Genomic DNA, 21,914 nt, shown 5'->3' on the forward strand with positions numbered 1-21,914 from the left:
TGGTGGCAGAGGACAGTAGAAAGCACAGGTGCACTACTATTGATTCAGAACTGAATTTCTGCATAGTTCTAGGAAGACACTGGACATGTTAAGTTACGTCCTATATGTCAGCATGAACGCAGCACATGGTAATAACTAATACTTTAAGGAAGACAGGGAAAGTTGGAAAGACAGGCTGCCTTATATCTGCTGTACCAACCTTCATTGCCTTTAAAGGTATAACTCAGAGTGAAGGGATCAAAAACGAATTGTAATCTAAAGGTACATCATCAAAGCAAGTGTTGATAATGATGACCTGTGTCCTTCACCTCCAGTTCAGCTGTCTGGCATTGTAATTAATGTCCCCCACCTCCAATCAGATTTTACTTTTCTGCAGTTTATAACTGCCACTGTCCCAACTTTTATTACAGCCATTCATCATCTTCAGAAAGACTGGGAGATGAAATTTAGGTTGTCCTGAAGCTTTCTCCCTCTATCCCTCCAACTAAGCTCCCTGCCTGTTAGGTTCCTCTCCCTCCCAAATTGTTCATCCCTTCATGGGGATCTTAACATTATAATTATTATTAAATGTTATAGCCCCTAGATTTGAATGTATTGATGGACCAAGTAGCATGTCACCCATAAGTTGTGTCACAAGTTTATTTCTTATTTAAACACAGCTTCACATTGTCACACTTTGAAAGAAAGACAATGGGAGATATGGCAGAGAATAAATGCTTCTCCCTGTCTATCTCCCTCATGCACATACACAAAGCATTAATCACAGCTTAACATTTATTAAGTAGTAGCCTGCAGGAACAACAGATTTAGGGAAGGGCTTTATCACCCAGATTTGGCCTTTTCTTTCCCTCTCCAGGCCTATTTAGAGCATGGAAATGTTTGTACAATACAAAAGACAGGAATTTAAAAAGGCCACTGAGTCTTTAAGGCTCATTGTTATCTTCTCCATTGATCAAATTTGGTACCCCTTAATTGGATATTGACTGTTGTGTGGCTAATAAGATGAACTGTCAGTGAGGGAGGAGGTGAAGGTTTATAGTAATGGTACCTTGATCACAGCTAGTCTATAAAAGCCAGTGGGGAGAAGAGTTCATTAAACCAGTTAGGGATTGCTTTAAAAAAAAAAAATGCTCCAAGTCAAGTTGATTAATCTTGTATGTGACATCACGATCAGAGAAACTGTCTGTTGCTAGTTCAATATTTACAGTCCTGTGAGAAGCTGTTATATTGAAACAAATGCATTAGAGACAGTGATTTGTTTGGTTCATGGGCCTCAGCTAACCATAACCAACATCTCAGGGATTTTTTTTCCTTATTGTTGTTTTTATGTCCCCGCCTCCTCTTTTCTCTGGGAGGCTAATTGGAAGTGTTTGCTTTCTCTGTACATGAACATCTTATCTGTATTCTGGAATCCTTGTACTAATGGGATCAATTGAAAGGAATACGCAAGTTCCCTGACAATGAACCACACAAAATAAATTCAAGAAAGCTTTTATCTCATAAATTAAAATAAATAAAAAACACAAAGAGAGAGAGAGATTGTTAGGAACATTTGTCTACATTGGAGTTAGCTAGTCATTACAAGGATGGAATCTGCTAGGAAGTATGTAGTATATTTTCATTTGTGTTCGAGCTGTATTTTAGGCTGCCAGTGAATATGCTGCAATAACTGTCAGGCACAGTCCATTACTGTCTCTCAATGGGGCCTATTGTTAATCAGAGATCAGATCAGCAGAATAACCTCTCGTTTATTAAAGTCCCATGTAGCTGTGACTTGACAAGAAATGTTCACGGGGCAATAAGCAAAGTTTATTTCAAATTATCCTGATGTTATGTATTTGTTATAATATTTATTCTTTGAAGATTCTGCATTGGATATAAAAAATGTATAATAAGTGTCAAGGTTTGTGTGGTTTGAAAAAAATTAGCTTTTCTGTCAGCCACCTGAACACTTCTCATATATCACTATGCTGTGAACTGTCAGGACAGGGTTAACACAGCCCTAGAGAAGTCAGTAATAACAAAAACTGTCTATTTAGTGTCCAGTAGAAAAACGAAGAAGATGGGATGTGCCTGGGTTTTAAAGGGAAAATGAGTTTCTCTAGGTTTACTTTGTTAACAGAGGATTTTTGTTTGAAAACGTAAAGGGAGTTTCATGATTAAGCAGAGGACTGGTAGTACAGAGGTATGGGCTCTAGTCCTGGCACTGCCTTGATTTGCTTGTAAACACAAGTTATGTAAGGGGACAAAACTCAAGACAGGTTAGGCATCAGAGCAGTAGGTTCTCAGTGCCTTTCAGGACTTGGGTGAATAATACTTCATACTTTACAGACATGTTGTGAGACTAAAGATGTTCATTAATGTTCATGAAGTGCTTCTAGACCATCAGATGGAAGGTTCTGTTAGAGTACAGTATTATAAATAATTTATACAAGAAAAGCCTGAGTCAAAAACCTGTGGAGTGTAATTGCTTATGTACGCCATATATGAAACAGACATTAAAAAAAAAAGGTAATGAATCCAGAGGGTTGAGTCCTTCATTCATTGTCAAGGTCTTGACTGGCTCTTTAAAGTGTAGTGGGATGAAAGGTATGAATTCACTGCACACTAGAGTGATTTGTTATTACCTCTTCTTACCTGATTCAGTTATAATGTTGCTTGCATTACAATGGGGCTTGGAGCTTGATTTTAAATATAGGCTGATGGTATTGTCAAACCAGAAAAATGTGACTGAAAAAAATCCAGTGCACAATATGATACCATTATGAGCCACAACCCTTGCAGGGGCATTTGTATTTATTGATCATACAAAACAAATTAACTGTTTATTAGATTTTCAAGCACAGAGAAAACAAATGTGCTCAAGCTGTGTCAGAAAGTGAACATTATGCTCCTTACTATCTGAGATCACTTTGATGGGGATTACTTCAGAAACAGTTGTTATCCTGTTATTTCACAGGACGGCCCTGTCTCCTTTGTCACACAATATTATATTTTCCTGGGGCATTTTTTTCTCAGAGGAACTGCCTGTTTAACACACAGAGCCTTTATTTATTTTTCAAAATCAGACAGTATTTCGTATGTTGACATAATGGAAAGGAAAGTTCTTAATGATGTGCTTCTCCAGTTTCTTACTAATAATAACCTCAGGCCAGGCCTCTGGCTTCTTAACCTGTATCCTCACCAAAACTATTGTGCTCCAGAACTCCCCAACTTAGGGGGTTTAAATCCATTTCTGAACCCAGATTCTCCTAAGTGTTGGGGTGGTCAGATTTGGTATTTGCTTTTGGCTATTATAGAAACAGGATAGCATCATTTGAGTTCTGTATTTGCGGGGCAGCTCCAGTCAGGCCAATGGGGCTGCACATGGGGGGGAGGGGGAATTCTACATCTGCCCAAAACTTGCAGTTTGGGGAAGCAGTGCCCTCCCCCCAAAAAACTACACCCATGGTTTTGATTTGGATCCATCCCTGCTAAGAAGTGATGTTTATAAACCACTATTTGTCAAATGATCCCAAAACACTAAACAAATTTTACCAAGAGATAGACTGAAGTTTTGCCATAGGTACCTTCAAGGTGTTGAACTGTGCCATCTGCTTAGACTCTGCAGCTGCAAAGCTGAACTGAATCTTGAAGGCACCTCTATGCCACCTTGGTGATCACATAGCTCATACATGATCAGAAAGCCCTCCCCAGCTGTGGAGCCCATGGCGTTGCCCGTGGCTGCCATGCATGCCAGTGAAATCAAAGTACGCTGTGCCTACTGGACAGCAAACTATTGTGTGTAGGTTCTCTCCAGCTGCACAGGCCCAATCACGGGAGGGGGGCGGGTGCGGACATGTCCCCCAACAGTTTACTATTCCCTTGATGTCATCATCTTAGTTTCTACTATAAAAAATAAGCAGAAAGAGGGTGTGTGTGGAAAATCAGAAGAACCCTTTCTGGCCACCCCCCTCTTAATGCATCATAAAGAAGTAAAAAAAGGGCACAGACTTAAATACTATTTTCCTTTGCCAGGCACCTCTAGTAGAAGGATTGTCTCCTGGACTACTTCTCCTCCCCTTGGCGACCAAATAACATTCCTGTGGCGACTGCAGCAGTTGCTTACATGGAAAAATAACATTAGGAAAGTAATGTATTTTTAGCTGCCTTTTAATGCATTTCAGCAGCTGGAAAAAAAGGGGAGTTAGCATCATGTGACCAGTCAGCTCTCCACAGCCCACCAGCAATTGCTAAGAGGACCACTGGTGGCACGCAGACCGCAGTTTGGGAACTATTTAATAGGGCCTTTATTTCTAGCCTGGGGTGGCCATAAACAAACTGACCTGAGAAATAGTCCAGGACTGACTATTAAAAGTGTGATTTGCAACCCTTGCTTTTCACTAATCTGTCTTTTAGGGGAATTTATTAAACAATTTTGTGGCCTATTTAAAAATTCACAGTGGCTGTCTGAAAGGTACTGAGAGGTTTGGAATACTAGGAATAGTACCAGCAGAGATGGATTTATGGGCAGAGTGCAGGTGAGAAGGCCAAAAGGTTTAAAAAAAATGAACGTGGTTTATTGCCTCATTCTGTGGTTTGGGCAAAATCCAGGAGCCTTACTGAGGCAAAATTCCCTTAAGCACTGGTGGGACTTTCCCCTAAATAGGGATTGCCGTATTTGTCCGTTTATTCCATGATTGCAGAAATAATGGAATATGTTCTATGGATTGTAGCCCCCACTGTGGTCCACAGTCTGCTTCTGGGGCTGTGCCTTGTTCAGGGCTTGTGGTGACGCCCCAATTTAGCTAGTTAGTGTCCTAATATATTTATGGAGTGAATATCCAGAAATGGAAGTGGAGAACTATTTTTACCATTACCGGTTGAAGTGAGTAGAGGAACCATAATAATAACTGATTAGCTGGGACAGTAGAAATCCAGAGGACCATGCATTTCAAGGATTAGCATCTAACTGTGGATTTCCTGCAAGTTTTGCTGTATTCTTCATAAGATACACTTTGCTGGGGGACAAGAGGGAGCTCCATGTCCTTCTGGTAGAAACGATAACCTTCACAATGAAAATGGCAGCCCTGTTGTCTTTTGCATCTGTAGTCACATTGACTGAAACAACAGTACCAGGACTGAGATGAACAGGGGAAATTCATTTTAACAGGATGTTAATTTTGAAACCTAATTATAGCAACTTAAACAGCAGCATTGTTAAACTTTTCCAGCTGATTGTCGTACCAGAAACATCCAATCATGCACATCTATCATGTGTCTGGATGTAACTATCACATTGGGATGGCTCATCTGTTTGAAAGGGCATTTCACAGGAACTGGACTGCAAGTTTTGTTATGCAAGTAGTCAAATATTCTATGAGTTTGGGTTACTGAGATATTTGCTATTATTCTCCTTAACAACCAGGTGTTTGAAGCATATTTAGCTAAATAGCACTGTACTTTCATGGGCTAGCTTGTGCGATTTTTGTGCATTTTTCTTATAAGCTTTGTCCTACTTTAGAGAAGGCCGTTAACTTTAATAAACCCAGTTTAATAAATAATTCAGCATGACCTGCCTTGTTCCCTATAATATTTATGGATAAAATTTGCAAAAAAGCACCTAAGACACTTGAGAGCATTTAGTGATTAGGCATTTTTGAAAATCTTATACTTAAATACTAAATAATTTGGGTAAGGACAAATTTCCTCTCTGAAGACTAAGGGAGTATGCAAAAACCAAAACCAAAAACCCTGCACTATGGATAAGAGCTCTGCTCTGTAGATCAAGGAGAGAATTTTGCACTAAGAATAAGGTCAAGGAGAAACAAATATCCATGCAGAAATTCCAGTGACATGGGAGGAGAAAATTTCTCTGCAGGTTGCTGTTGTTCCTGTTTGTTAAGGGTGACAGCCTTGAGTGAGTTATATAGTTTCTTTCCATGGGACTGAAAGAATATGGCTTACTGCTACTTCTTTTCCTAGGTAACTTGCACAGTACTTGAGTGGACACAACATAGAACTAAGAAAATCACTCCACACCCACTGTTTTTTTTTTTTTTTAAAAGTTGTATCCTGAATTTTAAAAATACTTACAAGCTGTTAAAAACTTTACAGAGAAACCCATTTCAGACAATGCGAGTCAACGGCATTACGCACAGTGCATGGCTGTGGGGTACTACATATAGCAATGTGACTTCTCTTATTGCACTTTTGGTTTGGGATCAGTATTCTTAAGACCTGTTCCAGGATGTGAGATCATACACCGTGCTATCAGGGCAGCAAAGGGATACTGCAGTGACCAGTGTTACTATGTGTATGCATCCTCTGAGACTTACTCAAGTGGAAGTTAAAGATTCCAGGGCTCTCTGGAAGCTGAAGGTCTTCCTTTTGTTAGTGATGTGGATTCTGATAGGCTACTCTCGCTATGTCCCTGCCTGGCCTAGACAAACAAAGACGAGGAGGGCTGCAAAGGTAATTTGCTTAGTCACTGTGGGAGAACTCCTCCCCCACGAAGCATGGAATGGCACTAATGGTCGGTCTCTTGAGGAATGTATGGTCAGCTCAATGGAGCTGGCTTCACTATAAGGTCAGCATGAAGTTTGGCCTTTGAGGATGATGGTAGGGGAGTAAAAGAGAAGAAAAGATAGGGATCAGGGATCTCAACGGAAAATACAACAGTTTTTGATGTTCTGTATTTGCCTGCACACACCGTGCTATCCATTCTTAACTCACAGGCATATGTTTGTGAAAGGTGACTGAGAAAGATTGCCTTCCTTTCACTGTTTTGTCAGCATGGCTGTCACAGGTGGTTGTCAAATGGTTCCAACTGTGAGTGAGTGAGAGGCACCCTCCCCCCAAAAGAAAAGCTCAGTGCAACCTTTTTTTTATTAAAAAACCCACAACATTGAACATTAGTATAGCCTTTCAAAAGTAATTTGCAACTGATAGAACCTAGAGGAGGATTTATGCACAGTAGTTGGGTATGGAGAAATAGCTCTGACCACTATGAATAAGAATTTTTAACTATGGATGTAGACAGTTGAATTGTATTTACTTTTACCACAATCATAAATGATAGCATCATGTAGCTAAATTGTTGTGAGTATAGGTACATGTAGATTTTGCCCAACAAGTTGTCAGAGACATTCGAAATTGGATAAAACAAAGTTTGGATAAGTAGGGGAGGCAATGCATTGCCATCAGCTTGTGTGGCAATTTTGGTTAGGTGGGCAGGGCGAAATAGGGTTTGACGGTATATTTTGACATGCACACACACTATAAACACAAATTTCTATTTAGTTTTATAAGGTGTGTGTTTGTACTTACAGATCGCAGCAGTACATGTCTACAGAAGATCACTGACAAGCTAGAATGTGTACACTGTCATGTACAGGCTGTTACACTGTATCTAAAGATATTACTTTGTAACTTGTATTCAGTGGAAGCCAGGAAGCACTTCAGAGCCTTACATGATACTTACCTTGGACCTACAGATCTCTCTCTCTCTCTCTCTCTCTCTCTCTCTCTCTCTCTCTCTCTCTCTCTCTCATTTGGGTATCATAAGTTTTCTTTTTTGACAGAGTGGGTGAAAAGCTAGTGACTTAGTCAGTAGCCCTATACTGCTGCTTTGGGACACAAAGCTGACAAGCTCAAATTCCACTCTGAGAGGGGCATTTTTATAGATACTTGTCTCCCAGCTGCACTTGAGTGGTATGGAAGAGTGGTATGGGCATAAGGCCTGCTAGAGACCCTTAATTAAATCCTACTTCCTCTAGGGAGGGAGAAGGAGAGGGAAGGACAATGCATGCGTTCAAAAAGGGAAAAGGCAGGGTAGACAACACAGTCTAACCTGGATATGCTTAGTTCCACAAGGCAGGATGGGTAAATTTATGGGGTGTGTGGGAGAGTTCATTCTTAAAGTGAAGAGATAAAAGAGACATAGTGAACTGAAATCTCATCAGTTAAAAAATGAGTTAAAAGTAACTTCAGGTACTTCACCTGCTTGAGTCCCTTGTCAGTTTTTTGTGCTTTTACAATCACATTTTCCTTTTTTAAAAAAAAATCTTTCTCCTTAGCTGGTGTGTGAGAGATCTTCACAGACAAAAGGGGAAACCGATCAATAGATGAGACAAAAGTGCTGTGAAATATATAAAGTAAATAAACCTAGTTATTTTCCCCTTCATCTTGTTGACAGTTATGCCATAGTTATCTTAGATATTATTTGTAAAACATTTTCAGACAGATGAGTGAATTTTAAATTGATAACATCCCTGGGAAGTGAAGTCTGCTAGTGTCCACACCACAGTTACAGTTAGGGGCCTGATTCAGAAACCATTGGAGTCAAGTGGCTTTGGACCAGGTATAGATGCTTTTTAAAAACTTCAATATTGTTAACCCTGTCATTCCCCTTTCATGCCCCAAACATCTTCCACCTCCACAAAGAGGGACAGAAGCTTATCTGAAGACAAGCAACAAGTTATAGAATTTACAAGGCGCAAATATCTTTCATAAATGCCAACACTAAAAAGAAAAATTTCTCAGAGCTCTGAATATGACACATGAAAATAGACAGTTCACACTACATTAAGGAAGAACAATATGTTAGTGCTGTCATAACTTCATAGATGTGTGTTCATTGTTTTTTCTCTCCTCCCCTCCTTCCCACAGTCCATACATCACAACAGGTAATTCTCAGCTGTTCCTTTTGCAGCAGACATACGTTTTATCTAAAGAGACAGAAAACCGAGCTACCTGCTGCTTATTGTATGGCTTTTTTGTGTTCCTCTTTTTTTTTTCCTAGTTCACTGGGGGCCTATTTAAATAAGCTGGCATGGAGCCAGAAGCTCATCATTTTAATGCAGTGTAAAATGGAATATGCATAATTATATGCAAGCCATATGTGAAAGAGACAGCTCAGCTGTGAATTTTAGGAGGCTGAGAAAGAGTGAACAGTCAGGGATTAGATGAGATGAAAGCGGAACAGAGTGCAAGTGTCACCCAAATGAACAGTGTAATGAGTGTGTTGCTGACACTCCTCCTTTCACCTACTACTCCCTTTTGCTTTAACTCTAAACCAGAAAATGTTGTAGATTAGAAGGAAAATACTATATGCAAGCAATATTGCTAATGGGCTCTGTTAATGTCTCCATTTAAACTTCAGCTTTCTTAATTGACAGTGTAGATCAAAATAACCAGTAACTTTTAATGCATCTTCTTAATTAAATATTTTACCACATTTGATTGAAGAATCACTGTTCTTGTTAGATGATTGCTCTTTTCAGAGCTTTACTTAAAAATGGAAGGAGAATCCACTTATCTTTAATAGCATTACATGTAAATTATGAGTATGAAAAGCTATTTGTAATGGCCTTGCTGTTAAAATGAAAATAGAGGTACGTTATCTAGGAATTGCTTAAGCATGTAAAAAAAAAGTTTAAACAAGTACGTATGTAATGTAATCCTGAAAAAATGCAATGAAGTAAATTGAAACCCTTAAGTGCTCACAATTTTTAGCTCAAATATTTCATTTTGGGTTTGTCTCTTGTTGTTTTAATTATTACACCACAGTGAATTTGCATGTTCAGCCTAAACTATGTAACGATCAGCATCCCAAGTTCTCATATCTAAAAGGTGTACTGCGTATTTAAACAAATTTCTTAATAATGTTGTTTTAATGATCTGAGCTGTTATGCTTTTAGCTATTTTTTTCTTCCATTATTTGTAAGTCCCTAAATAGGCCATTATATTTCCCTTCAGGCTAGAGATGAAGATGGACATGCTGAAAATTTTCCCCAGCAGCACTATGCTAAGGAAACTCCAAGGCTTGCCTTCAAGAATAACTGCGAACTACTTGTAAGAATAACATACTTACAACAAGTCTAGATTGTTACTTTAGCACAGTGAAAATAGTTTTTTGAAAGGCTTTTGTTCATGATTACATACGTTATGAAATATTACATCTTTTTTTTTCCTGTTTAGAGTTCTAATGCTAGTGCTGATGTCATTGAACAATTTTAACATCTCAAATTGTTTGCAAATCTTTTATATCTGATTATGGAACTTGAATGGCCTTGTCTTACTGTCTTGTCTTGTACAGTAGTTCATAAGGAGCCATGAAGGAAATGGCTAGTAAAACACAAGGAAAAAAACAAAACAAAACAAAAAAAACCCACTGGCCTCCAGAGCTGCAAAAGGCCCCCCTCCTCCCACCCCAATCTTAGCTCTACATTGTTCTCAGACACTATTGTAATATTTTGTTCTGCTAGGAAACACAGCAGAGCTGACACGCAGTACTCCCTTTAGAATTCAACTATTCCTCTATTTTTTAGTGAAATGTAGTCAGGCGCTTTCCCCCTCTTCTCTTTTGTGGAAGGAGTGAAAGCCAGCGAAGTACTGACAAGGAGCCTGGAATGTTTATAAGCCGTAAGAGAGATGATATCAGCTGTGAAAGGATCTCTGTTCCAAGGCAGGGTTAATTTGCTGTTCATTTTAGCATTTGCAACTAGGCAAGGTTAAAAACAAGCAGGAATACCTATTATATTTCTATTAAATGAATCTGTTGGGACCTAATATTCTTGATTAGCTTGCAAAAATGAGTGCTCCACAATGATTTTTTCTCTTTACCTAAAGTAAACAGATAATGAATTGTCATTTATTTAAAAAGAGATTCACACATTGCCTTTGAAAACTGAGCTTTTGATGAGTTTATAGAACTTTTCCCTACATTTCCTTTTCTTCCCAGCACCATTAAGTAAATACCTCATCTGGCTAAGTGGAAATATTTGGGAAAAATGAGAACACTCAGTTTTATTTTGAAGCAACTTACAAATTTTTTTCTAATTATAAGTATATAAAACGGAGTGGGGGAGACACTGGCTGCAACTCCTCTGCCTCAGCAAATCCCCTCTACAGAAGATGTAGGCCAGAGTATGCTCTCAGTTCTAGAATGCAAACCCCCAATTAAGTTAGTCAGTTACGCTCATGTAACTAAGTGCAGAAATTGATCCCTGGGATTTCACTCTCACATCAGTGGTTTAAAAACAAAGGGCTGGGTTCTGCAGTCCAGCTGAGCTGTGCTTGGCACAGGACAGGGGAAATGGGGAACATAGGTGGCTTTCTATCACCTTTGTTTTCTCCCCAATCTTAGGATCAGCCTGGGATCCGTCAAGTATCCAGCATAAGCTAAAGCAGTGAAAGCCCCACCAAGGGGTCATTCCAAGAACCTGGAATAGCCAAAACCCAGAGACACACTGACTATGCCCCTATTCCCTGGTAATGCCCCCTACAACAAGGCCAGGACAGGGACTGGCTTAGAGCCACAGTGGTAGCAATGTGTCACCCAAGGATACCCTTCACTAAGGAAATCTTCACTAGGTGGTTAAGATGTTTTCTAGCTGCTTTGTGCCACTTGTGTTACCCAAAAGGGCAAGAATCATCCATAATGGAATGCCACTTGAACTAAAAGGTGTTACACCAGGCATGAATCTGGGCCTCAAGAACTGATCTTGCTCCCACTGAAATCAATTGCAAAGTTCCTATTGATCGATTGGAGCAAGGTTAAGACCTAAGTGGCCAAAGAGTAGGAAAACTGAGCCAAATTTATAATTATTCCCCTAATATTATATAGTTACTAAATAAAAAGTTTCATTCCTCAATGACCACAACCAATACAAGAGCACTAGTCTCTTCAGGCCTGATACTGGGCATTCCCAGCACGTGCAAGACTCCTGCTGAAGTCATCAGGAGTTCTGAGTGTACCAGGAATGCAGGATAGAGTCTGACACAGTACACTAACATTGGCTGATCCATGAAATAATTCAGTTATTAATCCAAATGTAACTTTTTGTTTTCTTTTAAAATAGATGAATGGAGCAACTAATGCCCACTCCAAGCATCGTTTTAATGTACAGTTACATTTCCCCCATCAATCTATGTTTAAAATATTGTACTATTGCGTAACTCTTGTTGTACTCAGCAAAAGCTCTGAGTCATCCAACTTAGTATTTTGTCCTCTGTGTGTTTTTTGGACAGGTTTCAGTTCTTTTTTAAGGAAGTAATAAAAGTAATTTGTCATAGTTTTATTTTTCCGATGGTATTGGAAAAAAAAAATTGGCAGGGATTCTGCCTGGAGTCAATCTGCATTGAAAGAAAGAGGACAAAAATTATGAATATGCACTTCTGCTATCATTAAAGATATACTTAGAGAATACCTCTCTTTCAAAATATGTAGGTACTAGCCTTTGGAGATGGTGGATACTATGACTTGGATAGGATGCTAAATGTTTTATAGTCAGGTAGTCATTTTATTTATATATTTCCATTGATTCTATGTTGTGTTAAAATGCAGTTGAAAACAAATTTATTCAAAGTTAAGGGAGGGTAGTGTCTCTGTCTGAAGTGCTAGTCAATATTTCTATATTATTGTGGGCAATTTTCTGCTGGACAAGAGGAAAAAATAGAAAGAAAGTAGAAGGGGAAAAAAAATTACAGGAAGATTGTTTCCCAATGGAGAAAGCTTAACCAGTCATTAACAGTGAGAGGCAGATGTTGGTTTCTTGCTTTCTGTAAAGCAGTGAAGAGTTAAGACTTTAAATGAAAGAGAAATTGAAACTTGTTTATTCTTTTGAGAATCCAGAAATCCTTGGAGTTTTCTTTTTGCAGTTTAGAGAAAATTTTATAATAGCCTGTCAGATGAAATTGGAAGCTCAGGCTCAAAGTGCTTTCTTAGCTTTAGGGTTCATCTGCCATTTTCCAGTATGGTTTGTTGCAGCACATACAGTCCCTACTGTTTGGAAATGCTTCTGCTCCGAGGGTGCTGCCAGGGTGGATCTAGGGGATCAAGCACTGATGGGTTCTGTATGCTAGTGTGCTCCCACAAGAACAAGAGTACATGGTTAGAATGTTAATATCCTGGGTCACAGACGCTCACTGAAAGACTTAACCCCTAAATACTTGGATAGATTTTTAAGTCTAATAAAATAATAATAATAATAACCATAATAACCTATGTTATGCTATTGCAAATTGCATGCTTTCGTCTTTGCTTATTTGTTCATTGCTTAAGAGAAATATTTGGACTAGTTAGGTAAAACTCAGCTATTTAAAAAAAAATCCAAAACAGCTAGATAAGAAGTAGAAGGAAGAATACGTTATCATTTAACAAAAATTAAAGCTCTGAGTGCATATGGCAGCTCTGTGTATTAAGAAAGCCGTGACAATTAAAGACTTGGTTGGCATAAAAATCCGTTGTGCAGTTATGGGATTACTTTATGGTATTGATTTCCCACTTTAGATCCAAAATGTGCTATGTGCCATCACAGTTAATACAGAACACACACACACACAAAATGAGGATATAGAATTTTCCTAAGGTGAGCAATACATGATAAAATCTTGGGAACTACATAATGCAAATATTTTTTAAAAGAATAAGGCCAGTATGGTGGCTTGGCTGGCAGCGCAATCCACTGCCAGGGTTCCCTGCATCAGGACTTAAATTTCTCAGCAGCCGGGAGCTTTTATACAGGCACATCTCTTTGTTTCGAGGAGGAAAGGGCAGAGTATAGTCTCCTGGAAGCTGATTGTCAAGTAGCAATGCAATTCAGCTAGTGCTGGATGTTGGGAAAGAGATGGGATTAAAGAGTGAAAAATGATGTGCTAGAATGAAAGGACTGGTGAAAAGCCTACAGTTCCTCCTCTAAGCAGCCCAAATTCCTGAGTCATTGCCTAGAGAAAGTACAAGTCCTCCTAGGCTCATACCCTGGTTAGTCAGAGCAGGGAGAGCCCATACCGGGATGCCCCTCTACAAAAATAGAAAATAAAAAACAACAGTTTGTTCTTGTTCTCCTTTGCTATATTAATATTTAACAATATTCAGTGCAGTTTTAGGATTAGTATGTTGCTTTCTGAGCAAGTGATAATTTTGGTGGGCTAAGGAAATGAATTGCTGGGCTGCTTTCTCAGATCACTTTTTAAGGAGACAAAGTAAGCACCATGTGTACCTATGGAATGATATATAAAATACACCACTAAGGATTGTAACTGGAATAGCACTATATTGCTGTGGTATGATAAATTCTGCATTATGACTCTACTACACAATTAGTTAAAAGATAGGCTAGCTGGGCAAAAGTCCTTATTTAAATACAAAATAAACCATACCCTGCCATCAGTTGTTACACAAAACTCTGCACATGGAAATCAGTGATCACACATATATCATTAATCTTTAGCAAAAGTGGAAAGGGAAACTATAAAAAAAACCCACACACATAAAAATAGATTTAAATATGAGACATGAAAAATTTCACCCTAGAAGGAAAGACAGTTAGGGTTATGACAAAGATGAACAAAAGCCAAAGTTATGGCTGATGCTCTGCCTTAATTTGTGCCATTGTGCATTGATATTGCAGCACTGATTTTATAGAAGATCAGAAAATGTGGCATTCATGTGACACCTAGACATTGCAGCAGCAGTTAAAGATGAAGTCAGATTTAACTTTGGATGTCCTTCCATAGCTAGTTTATATCACACCCTTAATATTGTACTCTTAAAACATTTTTTATGTATCAGAGTTTTTGACCCAAACAAAAAACAACAACATGTTTTCTGAAAAGCTCTTGAGGCCTTGTTAGTACAAAAATTATTGACATTCACGCTTACATTTAACCTGATTGACAATTACAGGTATTTGACTCATTGTCTATCTTATAAGAGATGTTCTTGATGGCTTTTTGTTTTTTAAGTTTATCAGAACAAATTCCCATGCCCTGCTACTAAACTCCCCCCCCCAAAAAGAAACAAAAACAAAAACCCACCCACAAACAAATCCAAAAAACCAAAACCAAAAAAACCCAACCTGCCCCAAAAGTCACTTCAGCATAAACAAAAGGCAAATTTTGTTAGTGCACTTATATATCTTGTATCCTACATTATATTCAGTGCAACAATTATGGGGGATATTTAGCTGGGGGAAGAGATATTTTTGTATTCTCCACTATTGTCTTTCTTCCTTTTGCCTTTTTGAGTTTCTGTCTCCTGCTTCTCTTTCTTTTCTTTGTTTGTTCCCATCTCTTTTTCTTTCTTTATCTCTTTTGCTCTCTTTTTCCTTCTTTTCCCACTTCTCTTTCCAACACTTTGGTTTTCCTTCTCACTTTTACGTTCAAGCCAGCAGAGGGAGAGGTAGAGTAGCTTCCAATTCCTGCCCAGAAAGGAACAGTTATACACAGTGCCTGCTACCAGGGAGCTTGAATAGGATTGTGTGATCTTAGTTAACTATACTTCTAGCAGCTTTTGTGGTTGAGGTGTTCTGTCGTGACACTGAAGCACAGCCTCACCTTGCGGTCTGCACAGATTTCCACTGCCCCAGCGGAAACCATAGGAGTCCTTGTGCCTCAGGCAGACACAATGCCTCTCAGAGCTCCTGGGAGTGAGAAGAAGCTGTGTTGATGCACCATCCTTGAAAAGACTGCAACAGCTTCCCCCTCCCTCTCTGCACTGTTCCCTAGTCCCACTCTCTTCCTGTCCCTGGGGGCGTGGGGGAAGTACTATCCTAGCCAAGAGCAGCAGGACCCTTTGCTCACAGAGTCTTATTGTTCCAGGCATCTTCTCAGGTGCGCAGGTGGGGGCAGGAGAGAGGGTACATCCATGCAGGGATCAGGCACAATCTTGCCCAAAGCTTTTATAATTGCCAGAGTGCAGTGCTTTTGTCACTCTCCAACTTCCAGCTGTTTTTCCGCAGATATCAGTAGATTTCTTCAAGTCCCCTGCTGTCCACTAATGGGTTAACACCCCTTTCCTGAGAACTACTGATTCAATTTATATATTTCAATAGCTGCAAAATAGCCTAGTATATGCTGTGATTAGCTAGTGCAAAGAGACCGTAACCCTAAACCCACTGAAATCAATGGAAAGTGTGTCCCATTGACTGTAGTAGGCTTTGGATCAGGCTATGCAGAGCTGTCAGCATTGCATGTTATGGCCCTGTAAAATCTCAGGGAAAAGTAATTACCACAGAGATGTGATGTTGCTGTTCTTAAAACCTCAGTAATCTTGGCCAGGTGAATTTTAACCCTTTTTGTGATTAAAAAAACAAAAGGGCTTAAGTCATATTATAGACTAACAGCCTGCAACATTTCATTTTCAAACACTAAATTGTTCTTGAGTCAGGGAGCATGTTTTAAAAAAACACCGCAAAACCCACAAAAAACTTGCATTCTGTTTCTCTTTAAGTCTGAAAAAATAGGCAAAATGATTTTAAATCATGTTTTTTAAAAAAGTATTGCTGCCAGGCTGAATTTGTGGGATATAGTCTGTTCACATTGCACACACTTAATGACCCCTCAAGTCCACCAGAGTTAAGCGCACACATTTAGAAGAAGAGACCCCACACTCCTTCTAGGTAAAGTTCCAACACAGAGTGAAATTGTAGTGCTGACAGCCATAAGCCTATTAAATGGGTATAAGTAGAAACACTGAGTGGCCAATCTGCTGGCCCCCTGGCCAACAGTATACTTCCTAGATAGACATGCAGGTAGACACAAAATATGATCATTAACTCAGCAGGGACAGTACAACAGAAAGATAACAATGTAAATAATATGGCCAAATAAAGAACAAGGACAACAACAACAAGAACCCCAACCTGCCAATCACCATAAGATATGCTGTCACCAGGAACTTATATACTATATATTTGTCTTCAGACCTCTCTCAACTAGAACAGCCGATAATTTTAGAACAAAAATGTCCACTGTCACTGGCCTTTATTAATTATTATTATATTATTTTCTACTATATAGTGAAGTGGAAGAATGGTCCTTTTGTTGTAGCACTGGTATGGACTTGGGAGATTTGGAGTCTCTTCCTGGGTCTACAACAGACTTTCAGTGTGACTTTCAGCAAGTCACTAAGCCTCAGTTTCCCAATCTGTAAAATGGCAATAATAATATTTACCCTGCTTATGTCTGGTAGCTATTAAAATTTGTATTTTGCCTCATCCACACCAAGTTTAGAACTCTTAAGCTTCTGATTCTAAGCCCAATGAGATCAATGAGAGTCTTTCCATTAACTTTAAATGGGCTTTGGACTGGGCTGTGGGGTATGACAGGAGAAGAGGAACTGTACCATAAAGTGTAGCAAAAGACTGATATATATATACACAGTTTTTCTTTTGCTTTTTTGACCAAAACCTGCTATACGTGAGCTTACAAATAATTTAAACACTGTAGCAAACAAGGTTTTTAGAACACTATTTAATTTGAAGGACACTGTAATACGCCTTAGAGACCAGCTGTAGAAAGTTATAGAAAATACAATCTATTCTGAAGGGATAAGAAATTTATTTAGAGAGTCAAATATAGTAACTTTAGTGGAAATGAGATCCAAAAGCCCATGGTTTTTTTATGCTGTGGGCTAGAGAGTAGCTCTGATTTGCAGCATTAAAAGAGTGAGAGATTTTCCCTCTCTATTCTGATGTAAGTGCTCAGAATGTGTTTATCTATGTGAGAACAATAATGAGGATAAGTGTCTTTGCTGAGAACTTTTTCCTGTAGCTGTTGATAGGGCTGCTGCTGATTAGCAGTTTGACATTGCTTTAGAAGAGATTTCAGCCCCTGTAGAGCTTTTCAGAACAAGAGTATTCTCCCCATGCCCCATTTTTGCTTTTTGAGAAACTGGGCCATCTGTCAGTGAACAACGATATCAGTGGGGATAGGGTTGGAGGGTTTTTCCAGCTCTTTTCTTTTGGGGGGCAATATTGTTTTGTGAGTTTCCGGTAACATGTAATATGAAACAGACCCAAACAAGTAAGAAACAAAGAGACGCCACAGTTAGCGATATACATGCCAGCAAGAAGCAGACTGGTACTCTTAGTAGTCTGACATAAGCCACACATTTCGTCCGGAATGCATCCGATGAAGTGAGCTGTAGCTCATGAAAGCTTATGCTTAAATAAATTTGTTAGTCTCTAAGGTGCCACAAGTCCTCCTTTTCTTTTTACATTTAGTCCAATGAACGGTAAGCTAAGTTAAGGAAAACAAAGTCAGCAGAGAAAGGAAAAAGGAGAAAGGTTGTAAAAAATGAGAACAGGATTGACTAGAAGTATGATAAGATGGAAAGAGGTGACTGTGGTGAACTTGAGAGGATGACAGCTGCCTTTGTAGGTGCTAGGACACATAAAACCCATTCAGCTCTGGGCAATACACCTCCCCTCTTTTGCGCCACCCTTCCCTGTAAATACTATAAATAGCTCCCAGATCATCCCAGAATTCTTCCAGATTACCATTTTGTATAGACATGGATGCTATTTTAGGAGGTGCATGCTCTCTTGCTTGTGTTTGGGAGATGATACTTTCTGAGCATAAGCTGTTTTGTGGATAGAAGGAATATTACCAAGTTTTTCCCATTGATCATCACTAAGTTTTTTAAAATCAAGAGCAAAGTTTATTTTAAAATCGGAAAAAATTCAAAATCTATTACAAGCCCTGATTCTATCACCTGTCTCCCCAGTAGAAGCAGTAAAAATTCTTCTCATAAATGAGCAGCAACCATCTGTTTCTGAGTAACTTCTAAAATACTCAACTAACTTCAAGATACATACATCAAGTCCTCACTCATATGCTTCATTGTGTCTGTCTAGTCCTATCTTCACTCTTTACCTTTTGGATCTTTTTACTAGAGTTATAACTAAAGTTAGTTGAAATAAAAAAAAGGCATTTTAATTGAAAAATGGCTTTTAAAAAATGTAAAATTTCAACAAAAGGATGGCTTTTTTATTTTTTAAAATTAGTTTGTTGAAAAGTTATCAGAAAAGTTAGTCAAGTAGTTATCAAAATCTTGTGTTTATTGAAAATCCTTTTCTTGGAAAGCAAAAATTCTGACCACCTTTTCAATAATATTTTGATAAAAATAGAATAGGCTGGCCCTAGTCATAACCAAGGTTAGTGAAATTCAGCCTGTTTTCAATGGGAACTACTACATGTTAAAAATGATTATACGCTTTACTGTATGTAAAATAAAATGGTGAGATAATATCCATCAACATTTCCATTATGAATAGATTGTGGGTAATATTTTAAATAATATTTAGTTTAGTAGTTAAGTTAAGCAGGTATATAAGGTCTTGCAGAATCAGGCCATAAATGATTTATTATCCTAATTCAATTTTCAAGAGAGACCTAGGCACTTAAGGCCCATGCCTTCAAAGGTATCAAAGTACCTAAGTCCCTTGGGAGTTTAAGCCCTTAGGAATCTAAATGCATTGAAAGTAAGTTGGATTTAGACTCCTAAGCACCCAAGACCTTCTAAAAACAGGAATTAAGATCCTAAGTCACTTAGACACTTTTGAAAATTTTACCCTGGATCTCTCATGTAAAGGATATATACCAGTCAGAAAGCCCTGTAAAGATAGATTTGTGATAACACCCTGTATACAGAATTGAATCCAGTGTGCGTTTTTGTAAAAATGGAGTTAGGATATGGCCCATAATGATTATGAGGTTGACCCAAAATTTACCTTTAAAAAAAAAAAACAGTTTAAAATTATGTGGTTTTGCTGCCATGAAAAGGAACGAAACAAACATGAACTTTTACACGTTTTGTTGTTGAACTAGGTAGTAATTAAAAGAAAGGAGAAAAATATAGGTATCTTTAAATCTTAGGAAGAGGGATCTTTGGAAGCCTACAGGAAGAAAAGCTAACCTGCAACCCCAGGGACTGGTGGTACTCTCTCAATGGTAGACAGAATTTCCAGGAATGAGATCTCAGTTTAGTACATCAGCTGTGCTAATAAATACCTAGATATTTTAAGGAGTACCAAAGAGTACCTGCAGAGAGTGTATATTTCACTGTTAACCCCTTTCTGTACAGGCATTTCTTTCTTTTTTCTTTCAAATTGTGATAGACTGAACTATTGTATTTCCATTAGAAAGAAAAAAAACTCCATAAGACCTTTATTTTATTATACAAGTTAATACCAATAATTACTTAAAATTTAATGAATTTCAGTTCTGACTTAATTGCTTTTGAGTAGTTCACTTTACTTATTAAAAGGAAGCAAGGACATATTCATTTAATGATCAGCAGAAGCCTTGGCCTAGCATCTGCCTACATTCTCTTTTCAATTAATCAATTATAGCTCAATGATGTGTAATTACACATTAAGAAAGTTATTGGATATCTCAGCATGCCTGTCCCTGGGGGCTCATGAATATACTAATATAACACACCTGTAATGACCTGTTCTCAGCTCTGCAAATTGCTCCCATTTCTCTCCCCCCTCTCTCTCTTGCTTTGCTAAATGAAGATGATAACAATTACCATTAACTTTTTGAGTCACATCTAGTCAATGAGAGAAAAAAAGGTCCCTACCAGCATTCATAATAAATCTGCCTTTTGGTACAGAGCCTTGTAACAGCACTGTGTCTCAAACTGCTCTATTTATGATACTGAAAGGCAGTAAATATAGATCTGAATCACACAAAATGCTGGGGGAATAAGGCCAGTCTAAATTGAGCACACACTCTGCTTTGCCTCTCTCTCTCTCTCTCTCTCTCAGATGAGAGAAACAGGCAAGCAGGAAAACCTTGTCAAATCACATCCAGGCATAATTTGCTTGGCTTGATTCAAATCAAACCAAACTCTGGAACTGATGCTTATGCAGTGGCTCTAAGTCTTTGCATAGCAATTAAGCTGTGTTGCTGTTGTGAGGTTTTTTTTAAACGCTAGAAAGAACAAAATTTACTATGTAATGGCACAATGATTTTGGTTGTACCAGAGGACACATTCACTAATGTTTTCTTATTAATGCATAACAAATGGCACCAAGAAGAGGCTCTTAAGCCACATAATGAGGTCTGACAGATTCTAAATTGGTGATTCAGCCAACTAAGATGTCCAAAAATGCTCTGTGAAAGTGAGCTTTTGATGGCTACATGAGTCAAACACAGTAAGATATCTGTCAACATTTTTATAAATGTTGTCTTACACTGTCTGACTTTGATGTCTCAGTGTATCTCTCTGAGGGAAAAATAATCCCTCTTTTCCCATATATAAATGATCAGTTCTACAACTATCCTGAAAAATAGTATAGATAGATCATAAATGGGTGTACATGCACATTAACATGGAACAGCATATATGATGCAGCATAAACAAGGCAGTCTTTCTTGGGAAATGGAGTCTTTTTCATTTATAGTAGTAATCTGAGTCCTTTCCATGCTGAATTCTCTACACCCCTTTGAGCCAAATTAGCACGCGTGCGCGCGCGCACACACACACACACACACACACTCTTGAGTGAAGTCTTCAAAATACTGGCCATTACCACAGTTTTCTGGATCCTTTGGACCACATAAATGTCACTATGTTAGCTGTACCGTAATGGTGACATTCCTATGGAACTCAAAGGGTCAAATGCTGCCGTCAGTTACACGATCCATTCCAGTGGACTTCAGCAAGGATGCACATGAGTAAACAAGAGCAGAATTTGGCTCAAGTTGTTTAAAAATGGGAATGGGCCATATTTACATTTTTCCATTCATACTGGTGTAATCATGATGGGAACATGAGGTTACATCATATACACCTTGATGGTTCTGAGTCATTTAAAGTTTGTTGTTTAATGATAAGATATAAATAAGCAAATGAATAAAACAGATACCAGCAATCCCTAGTACCTGCCTCCCTCCCATTTATAAAACAACTTGAAACCTTTTTATTCCAAAAATTAACTTGTTCCTCACTGGCAACTCCTTTGACACGTTTTACTTGGTAAAGCTTTACAGAAGGGAGCAGTGTTGTCCATTGGATAGAGAATGATACTGGGAATCGAGTCCTGGGATGAAATCCTGGCCCCACTGAAGTCAGTGGGAGTTTTGCCATTGACTTCAATAGGGTCAGATTTCACTTGTGGTTTTATTCCCAGCTCTGCCAC

General features: G+C 38.5%; 1 protein-coding gene across 2 annotated transcripts in view; it reads left to right on the plus strand.

The window, feature by feature from the left end:
* Positions 1 to 21,914, plus strand: part of SOBP (sine oculis binding protein homolog) — a 135,941-nt gene that overhangs the window by 63,271 nt on the left and 50,756 nt on the right. Inside the window, exon 5 of one of the 2 annotated variants that reach the window (XM_073336933.1) lies at positions 9,739 to 9,834. The exons of the other annotated variant lie outside the window; for it this stretch is intronic. Within the exon in view, the coding sequence (XP_073193034.1) occupies positions 9,739 to 9,834 (96 nt within the window). The remainder of the gene's footprint in view (positions 1 to 9,738; positions 9,835 to 21,914) is intronic. 2 annotated transcript variants of the gene reach the window in all.

This window comes from Lepidochelys kempii, chromosome 3, assembly GCF_965140265.1.
Source record: "Lepidochelys kempii isolate rLepKem1 chromosome 3, rLepKem1.hap2, whole genome shotgun sequence".
Taxonomy (NCBI): domain Eukaryota; kingdom Metazoa; phylum Chordata; order Testudines; family Cheloniidae; genus Lepidochelys; species Lepidochelys kempii.